Source organism: Cariama cristata, unplaced genomic scaffold (assembly GCF_000690535.1).
Source record: "Cariama cristata isolate BGI_N322 unplaced genomic scaffold, ASM69053v1 scaffold25843, whole genome shotgun sequence".
In the NCBI taxonomy this organism is placed as follows: domain Eukaryota; kingdom Metazoa; phylum Chordata; class Aves; order Cariamiformes; family Cariamidae; genus Cariama; species Cariama cristata.
This window is the reverse complement of record NW_009608171.1, coordinates 1-15,811: the sequence shown is the minus strand read 5'-3', so window position 1 is coordinate 15,811 and position 15,811 is coordinate 1. Positions and strand designations below refer to the sequence as shown.

Here is a 15,811-nt window from a genome sequence, read left to right as displayed (position 1 = left end):
TTTCTCCTCTGAATAAAAAAAAAAAAAAAGAAAATCCCAGGGTAAACATGCATTTCTGAGAACAACCGATACAAAGACCAGGGAAGTCAATAGAAGACTTTGAATCAGCTTTTGAGGTAATTACTCCCCTTCTTCCCTAAGCCTCCCACAAACGACTCTTATTTTTCTCCTGTGCAGGAGGAACATCAGCTTTCAGTCTGACTGTGCACACACAGACTGCTTTGTGAGCACAGTGGTAAGAGGTGGTATTTTCAGTTATAGAGCGAACATCGCCTTGTTCGTACCCCTCTTCTGTACCTTTCTCTCTTTTACTCGTGACGCTTTCAAAATGACTGAGCACCATACAAGCAATCCTTTCTTGTTTCAGGAAAAGAGAATTTTAGATGCTGTACAAACAGTAACAAGCACCAGTTAATGCTCTACTTTGTCACAACAGAAGAGGGCAACCTAATACCATCTCACTGTTCCCCTGTCCCATCCACAGGTCCCTCATCAAAGCAGAGTGTAGCACCTTGTCAACAGGGCTAAAAGGGATGAAGAATTTATATCCAATAATCTCTTCAAAGCTAGGAGCACCGCTCGTAATATCCATATTCTCTTTCTTCTCCCACATCTCCATTTCAGTTTGGATATGATCATAACTGCTGAAGCACCTCCTACTAGAGTTTTTCTGTTGGTGGTGTTTTGGGGGGGGGGTGTTGGTTGGTTGCGTGGCTTTTTTAAAATTAGATTGTTTGGATTCTGTTTAAGATAACTTTTCTGTGTTGGGCACTGGGAGAAGCAGCAGGCGCAGGTGCTGAATTGCCACAACAGCAACAGGAGCATCTGCTGTCCTCAAGTAGCCCAAGCTTTAGGAAGGTGCAGGCATACCTCAAATGGTTCAAAAGGTACCTAGGTGAAGATAATGATAAATAAATAACAGCTGAGAAAAAAAGGAGGGAAAAGAGAATTATGTGTAGATAATACCATTACGTTCTGCACTATTAGAGATTTAAAGTGCCCATAATCCCCTAAATTGGTCATTGCAATGAGGTTTGCTATGACGCTTTTAGCTATTAAGGGGTTGTGGGTTTTTTTTCCAATTCTGTCTTCAGCTATCAGAGGTAGAAGTATGAAAAAAGCCTGGAAGTATCATCACAAACAGAGATTTAAGGGTGAAAATGAGAAATACATACATATTTGTGGTAATCTGAGGTACCACTGCTATATTTGTTGTTTGACTGTACCCGTCTGACTAGAAAGGAGATGGGCTGAAGTGGAGAGTCTTTGGAAGGAAATGATCAGAAAGAAGAAAACAAATGAAATCAGACATAGAAAGAAACAGAAATGAAATAACTAGAAATACTGGAGCCCTTGATTATTTGTCAAGCAAATGGGGGCTGTGTAATCACATTCATCTGAATACAGAACGCTAAATATATTTACTACTATAATAGCAAACCAAGTATCTAGTAGTTCACTCAAGGCAGATTTTGAAATTTATCTAAGTATCTGACACGCAGGTACATCATGCCTGATGCATTCTTCTATGGCATGCAAATACCTAACACACTAAAGAGGAGCCTCAGAGCAATCCTTTTGTTACTCTGGGTAATATACTTTACCGTACAAATAATAACAGCAAGACATTGGGGTCCATTAACTGCTGAAAATACACACCTTTCTGTGCCTTAATACTTGTTTAATCTGTCAATACAACCCTTTCTACCCACAAAGCTTGTACCGGTGCAACTATATTGGTAGAAGAGGTAACCAGGTAAAACAACTGCAACCTCAGATTGTGAGCACAGCTGAGCAAGGTCAAATCAACCAGAGCGAACTGAAGCGCTCAGCAAGAATAAAGGAAATCAAAACAGAACATGTTGCAGTGAAGTGATGGAGATATAAAGGAAGGAAAAAGTTGTTATCCCTAACCAATCTTCCTCTGCATATGCTTGGCCCTGGAAGTGTACAGGAAAAAGTATGGAACTCCAAGTGATGGGGAAAAGGTGCGTTCCTCCCTCTGCACATGCTCGTAAGAAAGACAGCAGGGAGATATCAACTAGACCCTCCAGAAAGTAAGAGCAGTCAAAACAGGAACTGTTTTGCATGTCCTAGGACATTCTGCATGTCCTAAGAATATCCAGCAGTGCTGATTGTGCTTTCTCTGCTGTGATTGCTCCCATCTTTGCCACTCTCCTTCATTTCTCTGTGTACTCCCTACCTTTGCTCTTTTTCCTTAGCCTTTCTCAACACTGTATCAAATTTAATTCATTCCCTCTTCATAAAGACTATTCCACACCCCCCTGAAATTACATTTGTTACTACCCTATCGTCCAGCCTGTGCCCATACTACTTTCCCATAATCTAAATACTATTAGGTTACATACTCTGTACTACCGGACATGTGTTAATACTCATCTGGATTGTGCTTAATTACTACTAGGTCCTTAGTCATTACTATAATAAACATATCAGTACAATAAGTGATCACTGTAATTGTACAAACACAATAAACAATCACTGCAACTGTAAAAACACTTTTAACACAGTATAGCTGTGACATCACCAGGCAATTGCATAATTCTAATTACATTCTTTTTTCTTTTCTGATTTAAATTGGTGCAAAAGGAATGGTGACAATCCGAAAGAAATACTTTAATGTCATCTTATACCACAAAGCTCAGCCCTGGATCACTGTAAACAGATCAGAAGGAGCAGGAAATGCAGCGCTGTAGCAATTAATTCTGTGGACCATCCTGCTCTTCTGTCATCAACAGGACATATAGCACTGACATGGTTAAAAAGCACATTTCATCACCTTTATTTACCTGGTTTAAATGATCACATTTATGGCTGGGTTGACTATGGCTGTCCAAAGTAAAGACAGACCCACTGGCTTCATAGAAAGTCATTGTGCTTACCTGCTCTGCATCATGTCCATGTGGTCTAACTCACTGAGCAAATGGCACTAACAGAGGCTTCTCAAATTTAACATTCATGAAGAACTTTCCGAGACACAGAGTTTCCAGTAGCTAATATATTTATTCACTAATCTGAAAGCACAGAAGTTCTGAAGGAAATAATATTTTAACCAAGTAGGATTTATTTTCTGTTGAATACTAGAGAATAGGTTCCACGTGTGGACAAAGAATAGATTACAGAGCAGTACCTAAGCATGGTTTTGACCAGCAGATTGGAAGATCAAATCACAAGTAGCTGCCAGAATTCATATGCTGTAAGAATAAGAAAAGCTGAACTCACAAAAGAGATACACAATTGTATATATTTAACACTGACACACTTCATTTTCCTGGAGCACTAAAGTAGCCACAAATCCTGTAAAAGTGCTGAGCAAGACAGTGGATAGACCAATAGCTTCAACACCGTATCGATACTGATACGGCCCAACAGTGGTATGAATACAGTCTGATGGAGAGATGACGAGGACACAGGATCCGAGCCATTATTTCTATTCAGAATCTACCCAGGTGGTTTGCTAACAATACTCTGCTGGTGGAACATACACAGCTCTTCACTCAGCATTTTAAACCGTGCACATAAGTAACTTGTATACAAATATGTACCAGAAAAAAGTCTGCTAGAATATTTATAGCTTTCTTTCCTCACCTGTGCTTTTGAAATTTCTATGCCATAAGCTTGGAAGATGTAAATTATTCATCATTAGTATCAAAAAAGACACTTCTGCACTTCTAACATAAATATTTTCATGTATTAAAAAAAAAAAAAAGACAAAATATCATTTATCAAAGATTGCAATCGTATTAGTCCTTCAAAAATAAATTTGTTCAATTGTATCTTTTTATTGCAATTGTCCATTTGGATTACAGTCTGTAAGAGTAACAAGGTAGCAGCTTTTGTTTCGCCAGTTCAGATTGACAATGATACTGGTAAATTAACTTGTAAAAAAACAGGGCATCTTTTCTGATGTAATCAAGCCTTCTCCATGTGCCACTTAAAGCTAGAGGAGCAGCCTAGGAGTGATCCTAGCCCACTGCTGTCAGAAGCAGGTTTGTTATCGGCATAACTGAGGTGAGAATATTGCCAGCTTGTCAGACAAGAAATATAAGAACACGTTTGCCTTTTACCTTATAACAGCCAGATCTTGCAGTGTGGACATTGCTGAGAGTTTTGGCATGTAAGGACAGCTGGGTTTTACCTACTCGTTCATTCATTTACTATAGACATTTCAATGGTATACACACTTCTCTGAGCACGTTAACTATGTCTGTAGCCTATTAAAGGCTGGGATCATATGGATTCTTCTGAAATTACATTTTACTTAAGATGGTCCTCATCAAAAGAGAAACCAATCAAGAGAAACATTCACCATGCTCTGAGTGAGGTAATCTGGCTTCTTATGAGATGATAGAGCTGTTACAGACCTAGGCAGCCTCCACAAATAGATGGGAAACTGCATATGGGAATAAAGGCTTGCTGTGCAGACCTCACTTTCATGACCTCAGCTGACTGATCCCCAGCCTATAAAAATTGTGTTACATGGTGATTATACATCCTCAGAGGAAAACTGAATATTTGGGAGAAAAAAAAAGAAAAAAAAAAAAAAAAAAAAAAAAAAAAAAAAGGTAGTTTACCAAACATCCCCTTTCCTTCTCCCCGGAATTTATAATGATGCAATCCAAACTTCTATGTAACGCAACTTAATGGTATCAGCTCAAAACAAGAGGAAATCCAATACAGAAATAAATAATCATGAAAAGCATCTCCAGTCAAGAATCTCAAACCAAACAATGCAGGGAAAGGCTACAAACACAGAAGCTGTTTAAAGTACCTCAGTGGCTTTGAGGTGACAGCTCTTATTCATCCAGCTGATACAGCATGAAGTTTTCACTGGAGCCTGAAACATAGATTCAGCCTCTTGCAAGGATAGTCAGTCTCTGCAGTAAAGAGAATGGATGCCTTGCCTTTCTCCGTTTACCCCAAATTTCGTCAGCCTGCTTGACTATGCACCGAATACTTCACAGACAGACTGCAGAAGTGCAGATAACAAAATTATAACGTTCCTTCTCCCAGTCAACTAAACCCAGCTGTCAGTTTAGGTTAAGAATATTTTATAAATAATGTGTAACAGAGTTTCTACATGCTGGTATAAACTTTCAAAATTGGATACAGGATGATAATCAACTACCTTCTTCCTAAATACGGCCCAAATTCCAGAAGTGCTGAATATCCACTGGCATTTCTTATCTGGAAGCAACTGAGTTTTCTTCTAAAATCCTCAGGCTCCTCCAGAAATTCCCCAAAAATGAGACAGGCCTCCCCTGCCCGACACAAGCACATTGCAGATGAGGTGTGGAGCTCAGCACAATCCACGCTGGCTCTGCAATATGCCAGCGTGGGTATTTTTGTGCTAGGCTTTTAAAACTGGAGCCCAAGGATGCAGCAGGAGCAGCCCCCTCAACCATCAGCAGCTGGGCCCAGCAGTGCAGGCAATATTGTCAGTTTTCTGAAGTACGGCTCAGACACAACATCCGGGAACCACAGTCCCTGGCTGTATTGAAAGTAATATTTTGGAATATTATTTCAGAAGTCTGAAATATTGGAATGTGGAATAATATTTCAGAAGTCTCAGATGCATGGTTCTTTGACCACAATTTTATTTTCAAAAGCGGTGGGGAGTGCAAGTGGTATAGACCCAGGAAGGATACAGTACAAGGATCCCAAACTCAAGGAAGACCAAGATGATTGTTCTACAGGCATCGCTCCAGAAAATAAATCTATAATACATTACCATGTGGTAATTACTCCTGGGCAGCTACATCTAAAAATAATCAGCACCATCAGGGCTTTCTACTGAACAACCCCAAATCCATCTACTTACGCAGCATAGACTGGAAAAGTTTGGTATTTCACTCCTGTTGCTTTGTATTCAAAATTATTTGCTCAGTAATAGGGCAGACATCTTAATTATGTGGGTCTCTAAAACTACTGTAACAAAACAGTTGATCTTTGAGGTGAATCTCTGCAGCTCCATTAAAGGTTGTGCAATCACACCAGCTGAAGACATGACCTATACTACAACCACGACCTGTAAATAAAGCCTAGAAATGGAGTAACTCTGTGCTAACGAGGCCGTTAGCCTATTCTAGCCCTCCTTCTGGTGGTTACAATTACAGTCGCCCTATTTTTCTTCAGCAGCCAGGTGCATCTTATCCACAGCACATAAAACTTCACATCATAAGCTTCCCACTGAAAGGGGTAAGATTATTTGAGTGTGAAGAACTGTATGAGGGCAACTGCTACAATTTAGTACAACTGGATGATGATGGGGCACCATGTTCAGCAAAATTTATGTCTTACAGGGAATGGGAAAGTTAAGCAATCTATTATCATTTAGGTCTCAAAAGATTCATTTAAACTGCAGAAGACAGGAATTTGTATTTTATATTCAAACTAGACTTGTATCCTCTTCCTATCTAGATTACTTAACACACCATTTAATATATGTCAGTGAGTGAGGAGAGCAAATATGACAGCTGACCAGATATGCACTGGATTTTTACTAATTTTATCTTGGCTTTCCAGGCTTATCAAAAAGATACATGTATCTCAAATATTTGATATTTTGTAACCCTTACATAATACTGGTACTCTCATGAATCCCTCTGACTTCTATATCCACATAACCAATGGAAAACTACAGCAAAGGAAAATAAGATAAAGTATTCAAGAGCCAACACATAAAACTTAACCTGCACCTGAGAAACAAATAAGATTATTTTTTTTAAAAAAGTCCAAAATACTGTTCAAGATTTGTTCTGTCATTTGCTCCCAAATACAAACCTCAAATGACAGAATATGCAGAGCTTGTTTTGTACATAGCTTTTGCCCATTAACAACTATACTCCAAACAAAGTAGCCCTGGACCATGCTTGCTCCCAGTTCTGCAGCATGCGCTCTAGCAGAATAGAGTCAAGTACGTTTTTAAATGTGCCTATGTCTCTATTTATAGGACTTCAAGAACAGGGAGTAATCTGACACATTTTCAGCATTTGAAGAACAAAGCCTACTTTCTACCGAGAGGATATTTCTCATAAAAGATGCCCTGATCCTTGTCTTATAAAAAGGTTTTATTTCTCAATAGAAAAGTATATTTAAAAACACAATTATTTGCTAAAAGCAATATAAAACTCTCCAGTTTTAACTTCATAAAAGTTTAACAAAACATAAATATTGTTTACCGCTTACATTCCTATATACAGATCTTGCATTAGATAGTTAAATAAGTAGAGAGATAATAACTCAGAAATGAATGGCACACGACTATGTGAGATTCAAATTCCATGTCACACTGCACAATCACAGGAACACAAGGAGCAGCTTAAAATCCTCAGTCACCGGATTCTGCTTTGTTCTCTTTACAGCTATGTTCCTCTTTTCTCTGCAATAACGCACCAGTTTCCATGGTCATAGCAGGAAGAAAGTATTTGAAGCTCAGGCACATTCTCTTCTACCAGAGAACACAGCTCCCCTTCCCGAAAAACATGATAATAACGCATGAAGGCTTTTGTATCCAACGTGGTATCAGTTTGGTCCCCAACAGACACTGCTGAATCCAAAGCAGAGTCAGTGGAGTCAGTTGTTGAAGTTCTTTCAAAAAACTTGCTGGCATTAGCCTTACCAGCACCATCTTTATTACAACCACAGCTGTAGTGCCTGTCTTCCACTGGGCCATTTATAAATGAAGCTTCTTCAGTCTTGCTCTGAGCTACACTTTGGTGTCCTCCATTTAAACTTAAATCCTTCAGTGCGTCTGTGGCTGGCGACCACTGTGGTTTTTTGAGAGGCAGGCTTTCCACGAACACATCATCATCGTCCAACCTTTGCTCTTTTATCAGTGCCCCATGGTGACCTAGATCCAGACTGCAGTGTCGCGAATGCTGAATGGGTACAGTACTGTTTGCCCATTCTCCTTCATTCTTCAGAGGCTTCATTTTGTCAGTGTGTTTTCTCAGGGCTGATTCATCAAGGGATCTGGAGAAAAACCATGAGCGGAAAGATCTTCCTAGAGCACTGTAAAATCTATTTTCTTCTTCAGAAATTTTCATGCAGCAGGCTCTGGATAAGCAATGGTCCGTACCGTGGGAATGTTTTGAATCAGTTTCTGGCTGCAGGTTGGTCTGGTAGCTGCAATCAGAGATGACTAGCTGTGCAGGGTGTATGTCTTGGCTTTTTACAGCATGCACAAACTCCCCCTTATCTCCAGATTGATTCGATTCTGAAAAATGCCGTGAGCACAAGGCCTTGTTCCAAGGCACAAATACGTCTTGTTTCTCAAAGCGACGATTCTTTTGTTCCATAGCCCAAACATAAATCATCATCTGGCCTCCGGGTATCAATACCCTTGCCATTTCCTTTATTGCTTTGATTCTTCTTTGTTTAGTTGAGAAATGATGGATCACTGTGAAAAAGGAAAGGCATTATGTATTGAATATTAGTAAAGACATAGCATTTTCATCTTCAACCTGTTCTATGTGTTTAGCCATTTTAGTTGCTATATCCCAAATATCAATCACTGCAAGTCAGCAACAGTGCTGAATTTATTGGTACCACAGTGCAAGGTTACCCCAGAATGCTCTCTTTTACATTTATGTTGAATGGATAAAAATAATAAAATCCTATGGTAGGAAATTCATCTCATCTCAAAATAGGGATTCAAGAAAAGTCAGGCACGTAAGCTGGAGGAGGTTTCTTTTTCTTTACGTCACCCATAAAAGATGATAACATGACTGGCTTTCACTTAAATGCCTGGCCTTTAGTTGAGTTAGGCAATATTAAGTTTGACTTTAGTTTTTGGGACACTTTTCAGACTTGACTTGCTGAAAACAGAAAAACTTTTCATTATGTAACAAATACAGCAAAATGTAATATCAGTAAACAGATAATCTATATTTTCATTTTAGTGCACTTTCAAAAGAGATAGTGAGAAAATTTAGACAGAAATATTTTCCATCATTGCTTTAATTTTGTAGAAAGGTATTGTCTTTATAGATTGTTTTGGAGGAAAAAAAAAGGAGAAGTATCTCAGTCTACATTGCATGTCTGAGCATGATGATTTTTTTTTTACACTATGTTATGCTATTAAAAAATAAAAAGTCAAATTCAAAATAAAACTATTGATCACTACATTTTTTTTTTTTCCAGGATAATTTCCACATTTTCAAATTTCACTGCAATGTGAAATGAAGCTACATTTTGAGATTTCCATGCTGTTTCTATCTTCCTATTGACCTGAAGGAACCAAATTTAACAGGTAGAGAAAAGCTAAGACAGCTATTTTCTCCTTAAACTCTCAGAAACATTATCTTGTACTGAGACAAGTACGTTGAGGTCGTGTTGGTCATGTTGTTCTATATGTCATCAGTACTAGATTTGATTCAATCGATGTAAAGAGGACTGATTCCATAATTCGTTTCAAGTGAACTTGGAGCCAGCCACTTCTACATGCAAAACATTTAATCTACCCATATAACAACATATAATAATAGTGTCTGTTCTCAGCTGAAGACATCTCCATACCATCAGAAAAAGTAGATTATATGTGCTGCTTGATAGTAGCCAATTCTACTTGTAGAAATAGTGTTATTTCAACACCGCAGTTATGAAAAGTGTGTCCAACTAACCCTATCTTTATTCAAAACAATGACTAAATTACCAAGGGAAAAAAATGTAGCTTTTTTACCACAAGCCAAGAAAAGCATTCTTGGCAGTTGATATCAACTAGGCCCTCACAAGCAGCTGAGAACACAAGACAGCAAACTCTGAGAAGAGTTCCCCAGTCTGTATGGTCAATGTTTGTTTCCAGGTACTCCTGACTCTTGTCAATATTCTCTCGAACTTTGCAAAAAATATAAAATACTATTTCAATTTCTTGAACAAGATGGGGAGAAAGGAACTTGTATTTTCTCTCATACTGGAGTTAGGCTATATATCACCACAGAACCTCCTGCAAAATAATATCAAAGCTGACAGAGACAGCGTAAGCATGTCAGCTTAGTTCACCAGAAAGAAGTGCGAATCAACCAACAGAATCTGTGCAAGCTCTGTCCAAGCGATTCATTTAATGGGTTATATATTCTTCATGGTTAAAACTACGTAATCACTGGTGATTCTGAAGAAATATAAATCCTATAAACAGGATTATACCAGCAAAGCCAAGAAGAGTATTTGACTATGTACATAAATACTTGCTATTCTCGGGAATGGGATGAAAAACACTTTATTTAGAACTAGATGGACACAGCCATACCATGTCTCTATTCAAGAGGGATTAAAATCCATTATTGTTAAATGTACAGAAACACTATGTGAATTTTTAGTCTTGACAGGCCTATAATTGATATAAACATTAGATAGGTATGCTATCCTTCAAAGCCAGCTGATCTGACAGCACTGAAATTGCACTACAAGACCTGAAATGTGGATAGGGCTCAAGGGTTAACTAGCCAACAGGAAAGCAAAGTAATATACATACTGCTTGCATATTAGTCACATTTTCTTTCACCCTGCATATGTGAAAAATACGTTTTAAAATACATTTCTATCATATTTCAAGCAGTTTGTTGATTGCTACCAATAACAGTTATCATGCTTTAGATTTTTGCTGATACAGTGAAACAGCCTGAAAGAAGTTCAAGCAAGAGTAGGGCTAAAAATGTAGACTGTAACTGGGTACTCTAACTATTCCTCATCTACCCTTTTCCAGTTTATACTTCTCAAATTATGAGTAATATTTTCAAAAAGAGAGGTCAGAGGAGTTAAGATGCTGAGATGCTTCTCTCATTTTAGACAATAGACACTTGTATGGCTCTAAGTTCTTATTTCATGACTATTCTAAGAGAAATTTGAACTTATAACACATAATAGTTAACATGAGTTTCGTGTTGTGCTATAGGGAAAGCAAGTTTTCATTTCAATGCATTTGCTGGTCAAAATGCATCCTAAGGAGGAACCAAGACTTTATCTTGACCAACTAATCTGTTTAAACTGCGAGCAGCCATGTTTATATTAGTTTTTACTTGTTTAAAATGCATGCTGGAAGGAAATCTTTTCTCCACAGGATGAACAAGACCACATATAAACAAACAAATGATCCACATACTTCCCTAGTCAACAGCACCTCTGTGCAATGGAACTAATTTTTTTTTTTTCTTCATGTTTACTACATGCATTTCAGTAATATTTGCTGTGATTCTAAGGGAACTGTTTCAAAACAAATTTAACTGAAATGAAGACACATGGAAAGAAAAGGATCCCAAAAAATTCTCATTTGCTGTGGGCCAGAATGCATGTATGTTGTCTTACCTCCAATGGAAATGACTGCATTGAAGCACTGGTCCCTAAAGGGAAGGTTAAGGTTGTCACATACCAGAACTTCATCATTTTTCTTCCTTGCAATCTCTATCAATGGTCCGCAGTAATCACAGCCGAGATTATATACCTGACTGTTGACACTGAGATACTTTCCAGTTCCACAACCTAAAGAAAAGAATACTAGATCAGAAGTTGTATGTTCCAAACATCTGCTATCCCTCCCAAAGCACTGCAAGTAATGGGATGGCTTTCCTAATTCCAAGGTTTCCTGGAAAACACAATGAGGGCTTGCTCCTAATATCCTAACTGCTGCAGGGTTCGTTTGGACTGTTTGAAATGATAGGTTCACACCATTAGGAGTGTAACAGTACCAACATCACCAACAAAAATACTCATTGCACAGCCCTGTGTAATAGCAGGTTATGCGTATTTCTTTGGGGAATAAGGATAAGTCCAGGTGGGAAGAGGAAGGAGTGGTCCTCTGCAGCCACTATTGCGTATCTTAGAGCAAAAAACACCAACCATGCTGCTTCATACTGAGCCTTTATATAGCCTGGTATCCTGTTTCCAATAATGAGCATAAATGGGTGCCCAGGAAAAAGTAAGAACAGGGTAAGCATTATAACCCTTTTCCTCAATACCCATCCAGCTTCCAACTACTTTCTGTTCAGGGGATTTCCTGAAGCCAGTGTGTTTTGTCTTTTCAGTGACCTGCAACATATCTCTCTTCCAAGTCCTTCCCCAGTCTTTGCTCCCCCCACACAGTACCTCTCCAGTGCATCCCATTTCTCTCCAAGAAGTCCTAAACCACAGCTGCCAATGACACAAGTCAGAGAGGAAACTTCTAACTGCAGATACAGCCTTGAAAATAACCATGAATCACAAAAATTCCTGCCATGTCACAGGCACGTCCTCTTTCTGTCTTTGTGCTAATGCATTATAACGCAAGTAAATGTAATGAACTATTCCAGAATGTCTTCCACCTAAAAGTATGTCTTCTCAAGGCCTGCGCTGTACTAAATTGAAATCTTTCCAAGTGTTCTTTAATACCATATGCATAACAGGCACTTTTCAAAATTAGATTAGGAAACATTCGCTGCAGTTATGGGTCAGTAGTGAAGAATAATTTCTGAAAGTTGACAACCAAGCAATGGGGTAGCAGCTTGGCAAAGAGAACCATCTCAGCATTGGTGATTCAATTTAAAGGCTTGGAGTTATCTTTAGAAACATCACGGCTTCTTGCAGCGCTGCTGCTCTCATTGATGTTAATGTGCACCATTATCTAGAGAGACAGCACAGGAACTGTTGCAGAACAGCACAACACTTCAGCGGTGAAAAAAGAGCATAAGCAAAAACCAAGCACTATTCTTTGAAGTAACAACTTGAGAGAAATTGAAAAGATTCATATTGTTCATATAGTTCAAGGAATATATGTAATAAAACATGAAGATCTGCATGTTCGTTAGCTTAAGTTTTAAAATTAGTATAAAGTATTATTGGTTACTAGATTTGCAGAAGGAACAGTCAAACATACATTAATTTATAAGATTTAGTCACTTAATACATGGCTTTTGGTGGAGTGCTTTTTAATCACAGTGAATTTTTTGAAGTATAAGGTCCTCTCTGGAATGAAGCTAAATAGTGACAACACTCCCAGTAAAATCTAAAAATCTGCATTTGCAGGAGATTCACTTTTCAATGACTCATCAGGAGGGTGGATTCCTTCATGAAGCTGTTAACAATGGCCATGGTATTGTAATTTATTTTGATGAACGAACAATAATAAGGCAATTAGACAAAATTGTATTTTAATAAAAGGTGGTATTAAACGGAAAAGGAAATTATCAATTTAAGATCTCATTTTGTAAATTTTAGTGCCACTAGGCAACCCTCCTCCCAAAATACATACCAAAAATAAACACAATAGTCAGATTCCTGTAGACATCATTAAACCTCATAAAAGGAGGGACCTTGCGTGCCTTGATGGGAATATTCTTACTGGCAACTGTAAGCATCTACCTTCTCTCCAGATGTATACATGCATTTAAATTATTTCAGCTGCAACTGTAACAGGGTGATCTTAAGCTTTCAGCAGGCACTGTGATCCCTGCTGGTAAAGCCTCAAAGAACTTCAGCTAAGCTTCAAATGACATCTATTGAGTTCACAAAAAATTTTGGCTGAGAAATATCAAATTAAGCTGACTGTTGAATGAGTGTATGCCATAGGATATTCCCTGAGGTTATTAGTGAAAAATGTTGCAGACATATAAAAGAAGATACATATTGAAAATAACAGCAATCAAGTAATTTTGGGGTACTGAGCAGCAGCAGCAGGACAACTATAAACTATCTTTTGATTATGGCCTACAACATCTTCAAATAATGTTTTTCTCTTATAGGATAAGGCAGATGCACAATTTATTGTGTACATTTATTACACTTTGCTGTGTACAGGCATTTTATTAGTCTAACCAATGAGGAAAATCCAATGGCGCAAAAGAGCATCCAGTTTGCGACGATGTGCTGTACAGGACTGAAGTCCTAACACAAACAAAGCAAACACACCAGGACCTGGAAACCCCTAAAAAGTCTGTAGGTGCAACAGAAATTCAAGGTGTAATTTGAACATGTAGGGAAGACAATGCCATAGCAGGAAAATGAGGTTTTGGTGTCTGTATTCAGGATCATAGGGAGATTCTCAGATCATAATTTTTTTTTCTTTAATAGCAATCACATCAGAAGATTTCTCTTAAGATAAAGACTTGATAGGAGGAGTTTTAGAACAAATGGAAAGCAATAAATTGCAGACCAGAAGTACTTAAACCGAGAGATCTAAAGAAACTGAAATATGAAATAATTGAGCTATTAGCACTATTTTTTAAAAAGGGCTCCAGGGGAAATACAGACCACTAAACCTGTGGGGAAAACGGTTGATTAAGGCTTACCTCAACAAAAATAAGGCAAAAAAATTATTTACTGGCTATCTGATACAGAGTCAAAGAAATAAAACAAGTGGCATATGGCATCTAATATGGGTTTAAAAACTATTTTTAAATAATCTTTAAAACAAATTTAAACGAGTTTTAAAAAGAGTTGCTCTGAAGGATACATATGATTAACATACAAACTAATAAATCTTATAAACAATCTTTCACGTCAACTGAAAGAACGACTTACCTATATCAGCAACAAGACTGCCAGGCTTTTGCTCCAGCAGAAAGTTTCGAACACGAGGCCATGCTTTGCTCTGCAGATCATTAAAGTAGGCAGCTGTATTTTCATATACGCTGTGCACATGCTGCTTTTCTAGTTGGGTAGCCTCATGTTCCATCCTGAAAACATAATGAAGAAAGATTATGTACAACAAAACACAAACTGTTGTAGAGTAGGCTTTACATTTCATAGGCATGCATAATTCAAGACCTTGTAAGTTTACATTTATAAAATCGTTCTACTCGTCTAACATCATTATATTACATAACATCATTACAGCCATCATATTTATGAAATGAAATAGTCTTTACTCAAAGGATCTGATTTTATTTCATGAAAGTCAAGAAAAAATCTGAATGTATCATCTTGCCTGAGGAGCCTTATACAACTGTGTGTGTGTCTATTCAATAACATGCACATTCCTAAGTTCACCAATGCAGCAAATGCTTATCACCTGGTGCAAAACGGAGCCTGTATTCAGCAGAAGCGCAGAACGATTAAGAACAGGAAGTCAAATATAGGCTTTCCCGTTGTAGTTAAGGTGAGTAGGTAGGCAAACCATTAGTATGTTATTTGAAATACAGCCTGGACCCTGAAACTAAAGCCTCCTAAATCACACATAATCATTTGTGGTTTATCTACCCTCTAGAAGTGATGAGTTGGTTGAAATTTTTCAGCAACAAAACCATGATTTCCCTGCTCCCACTCCACTGTCTTCATTTCTTAGCAAAGTATTTTAGTGTTTCATTTGGAAAGTGGTATCTTCTTAGACTTTTAATATTACTCCTAAGTTCATATAAAACACCAAGTGGATGCAAACACTGAATCCCTTTATACAGAATCTTACAGCTTCCTTAAGATTTCCCCTCATCCAAGCACCAGCCAGGTCATGAGATTACGTTTCAAAGTGTTAAGGCATTTTTAAAACTAATTCAAACTGCTTGTTTAATAGGAAATATTCCTTCCCGTTATTAAAACAGAACTTATTTAATTGTCCAGCTACTCAGCAGAGATTAAAGCCTATTTCCAAACTTCTTTGAAGAAACTAAGCAATGTATTATCAAGATGAAATAATAAAAGTGACTCCTTTGGCTGCATTTGAAAATGTCAGAGGCAAAGAATTTAAACACACAATAAGTTCTTCTTTTGCTTTCCTTGATTTTCGAATAATATACATTTTGGAATCATAATAAAAAATGTTTCTTTCTGTCACTTTTACTGTTGAAATAAGTTATTATGAGAAAAGATTTAAAATAAAATATTA

General features: G+C 37.7%; 1 protein-coding gene across 1 annotated transcript; it reads right to left on the bottom strand.

The window, feature by feature from the left end:
• Positions 1-7,385: 7,385 nt before the first annotated feature.
• Positions 7,386-14,665, bottom strand: KIAA1456 (KIAA1456 ortholog). The gene is made up of 3 exons (XM_009697035.1): positions 14,512-14,665; positions 11,326-11,499; positions 7,386-8,422 (listed from the first exon to the last, which is right to left on the bottom strand). The coding sequence occupies exons 1-3, from the start codon at positions 14,663-14,665 to the stop codon at positions 7,386-7,388; spliced, it is 1,365 nt and encodes a 454-aa protein (XP_009695337.1).
• Between the last annotated feature and the right edge of the window lie 1,146 nt (positions 14,666-15,811).

Coding starts and splice junctions, on each gene's coding strand:
- KIAA1456 (XM_009697035.1), bottom strand. CDS start 14,665: ATGGAACATGAGGCTACCCAACTAGAAAAGCAGCATGTGCACAGCGTA. Junction 11,500..14,511: donor CAGTCTTGTTGCTGATATAG/GTAAGTCGTTCT, acceptor TCTTTTCTTTAG/GTTGTGGAACTGGAAAGTAT. Junction 8,423..11,325: donor TGCAGTCATTTCCATTGGAG/GTAAGACAACAT, acceptor CCTTTTTCACAG/TGATCCATCATTTCTCAACT.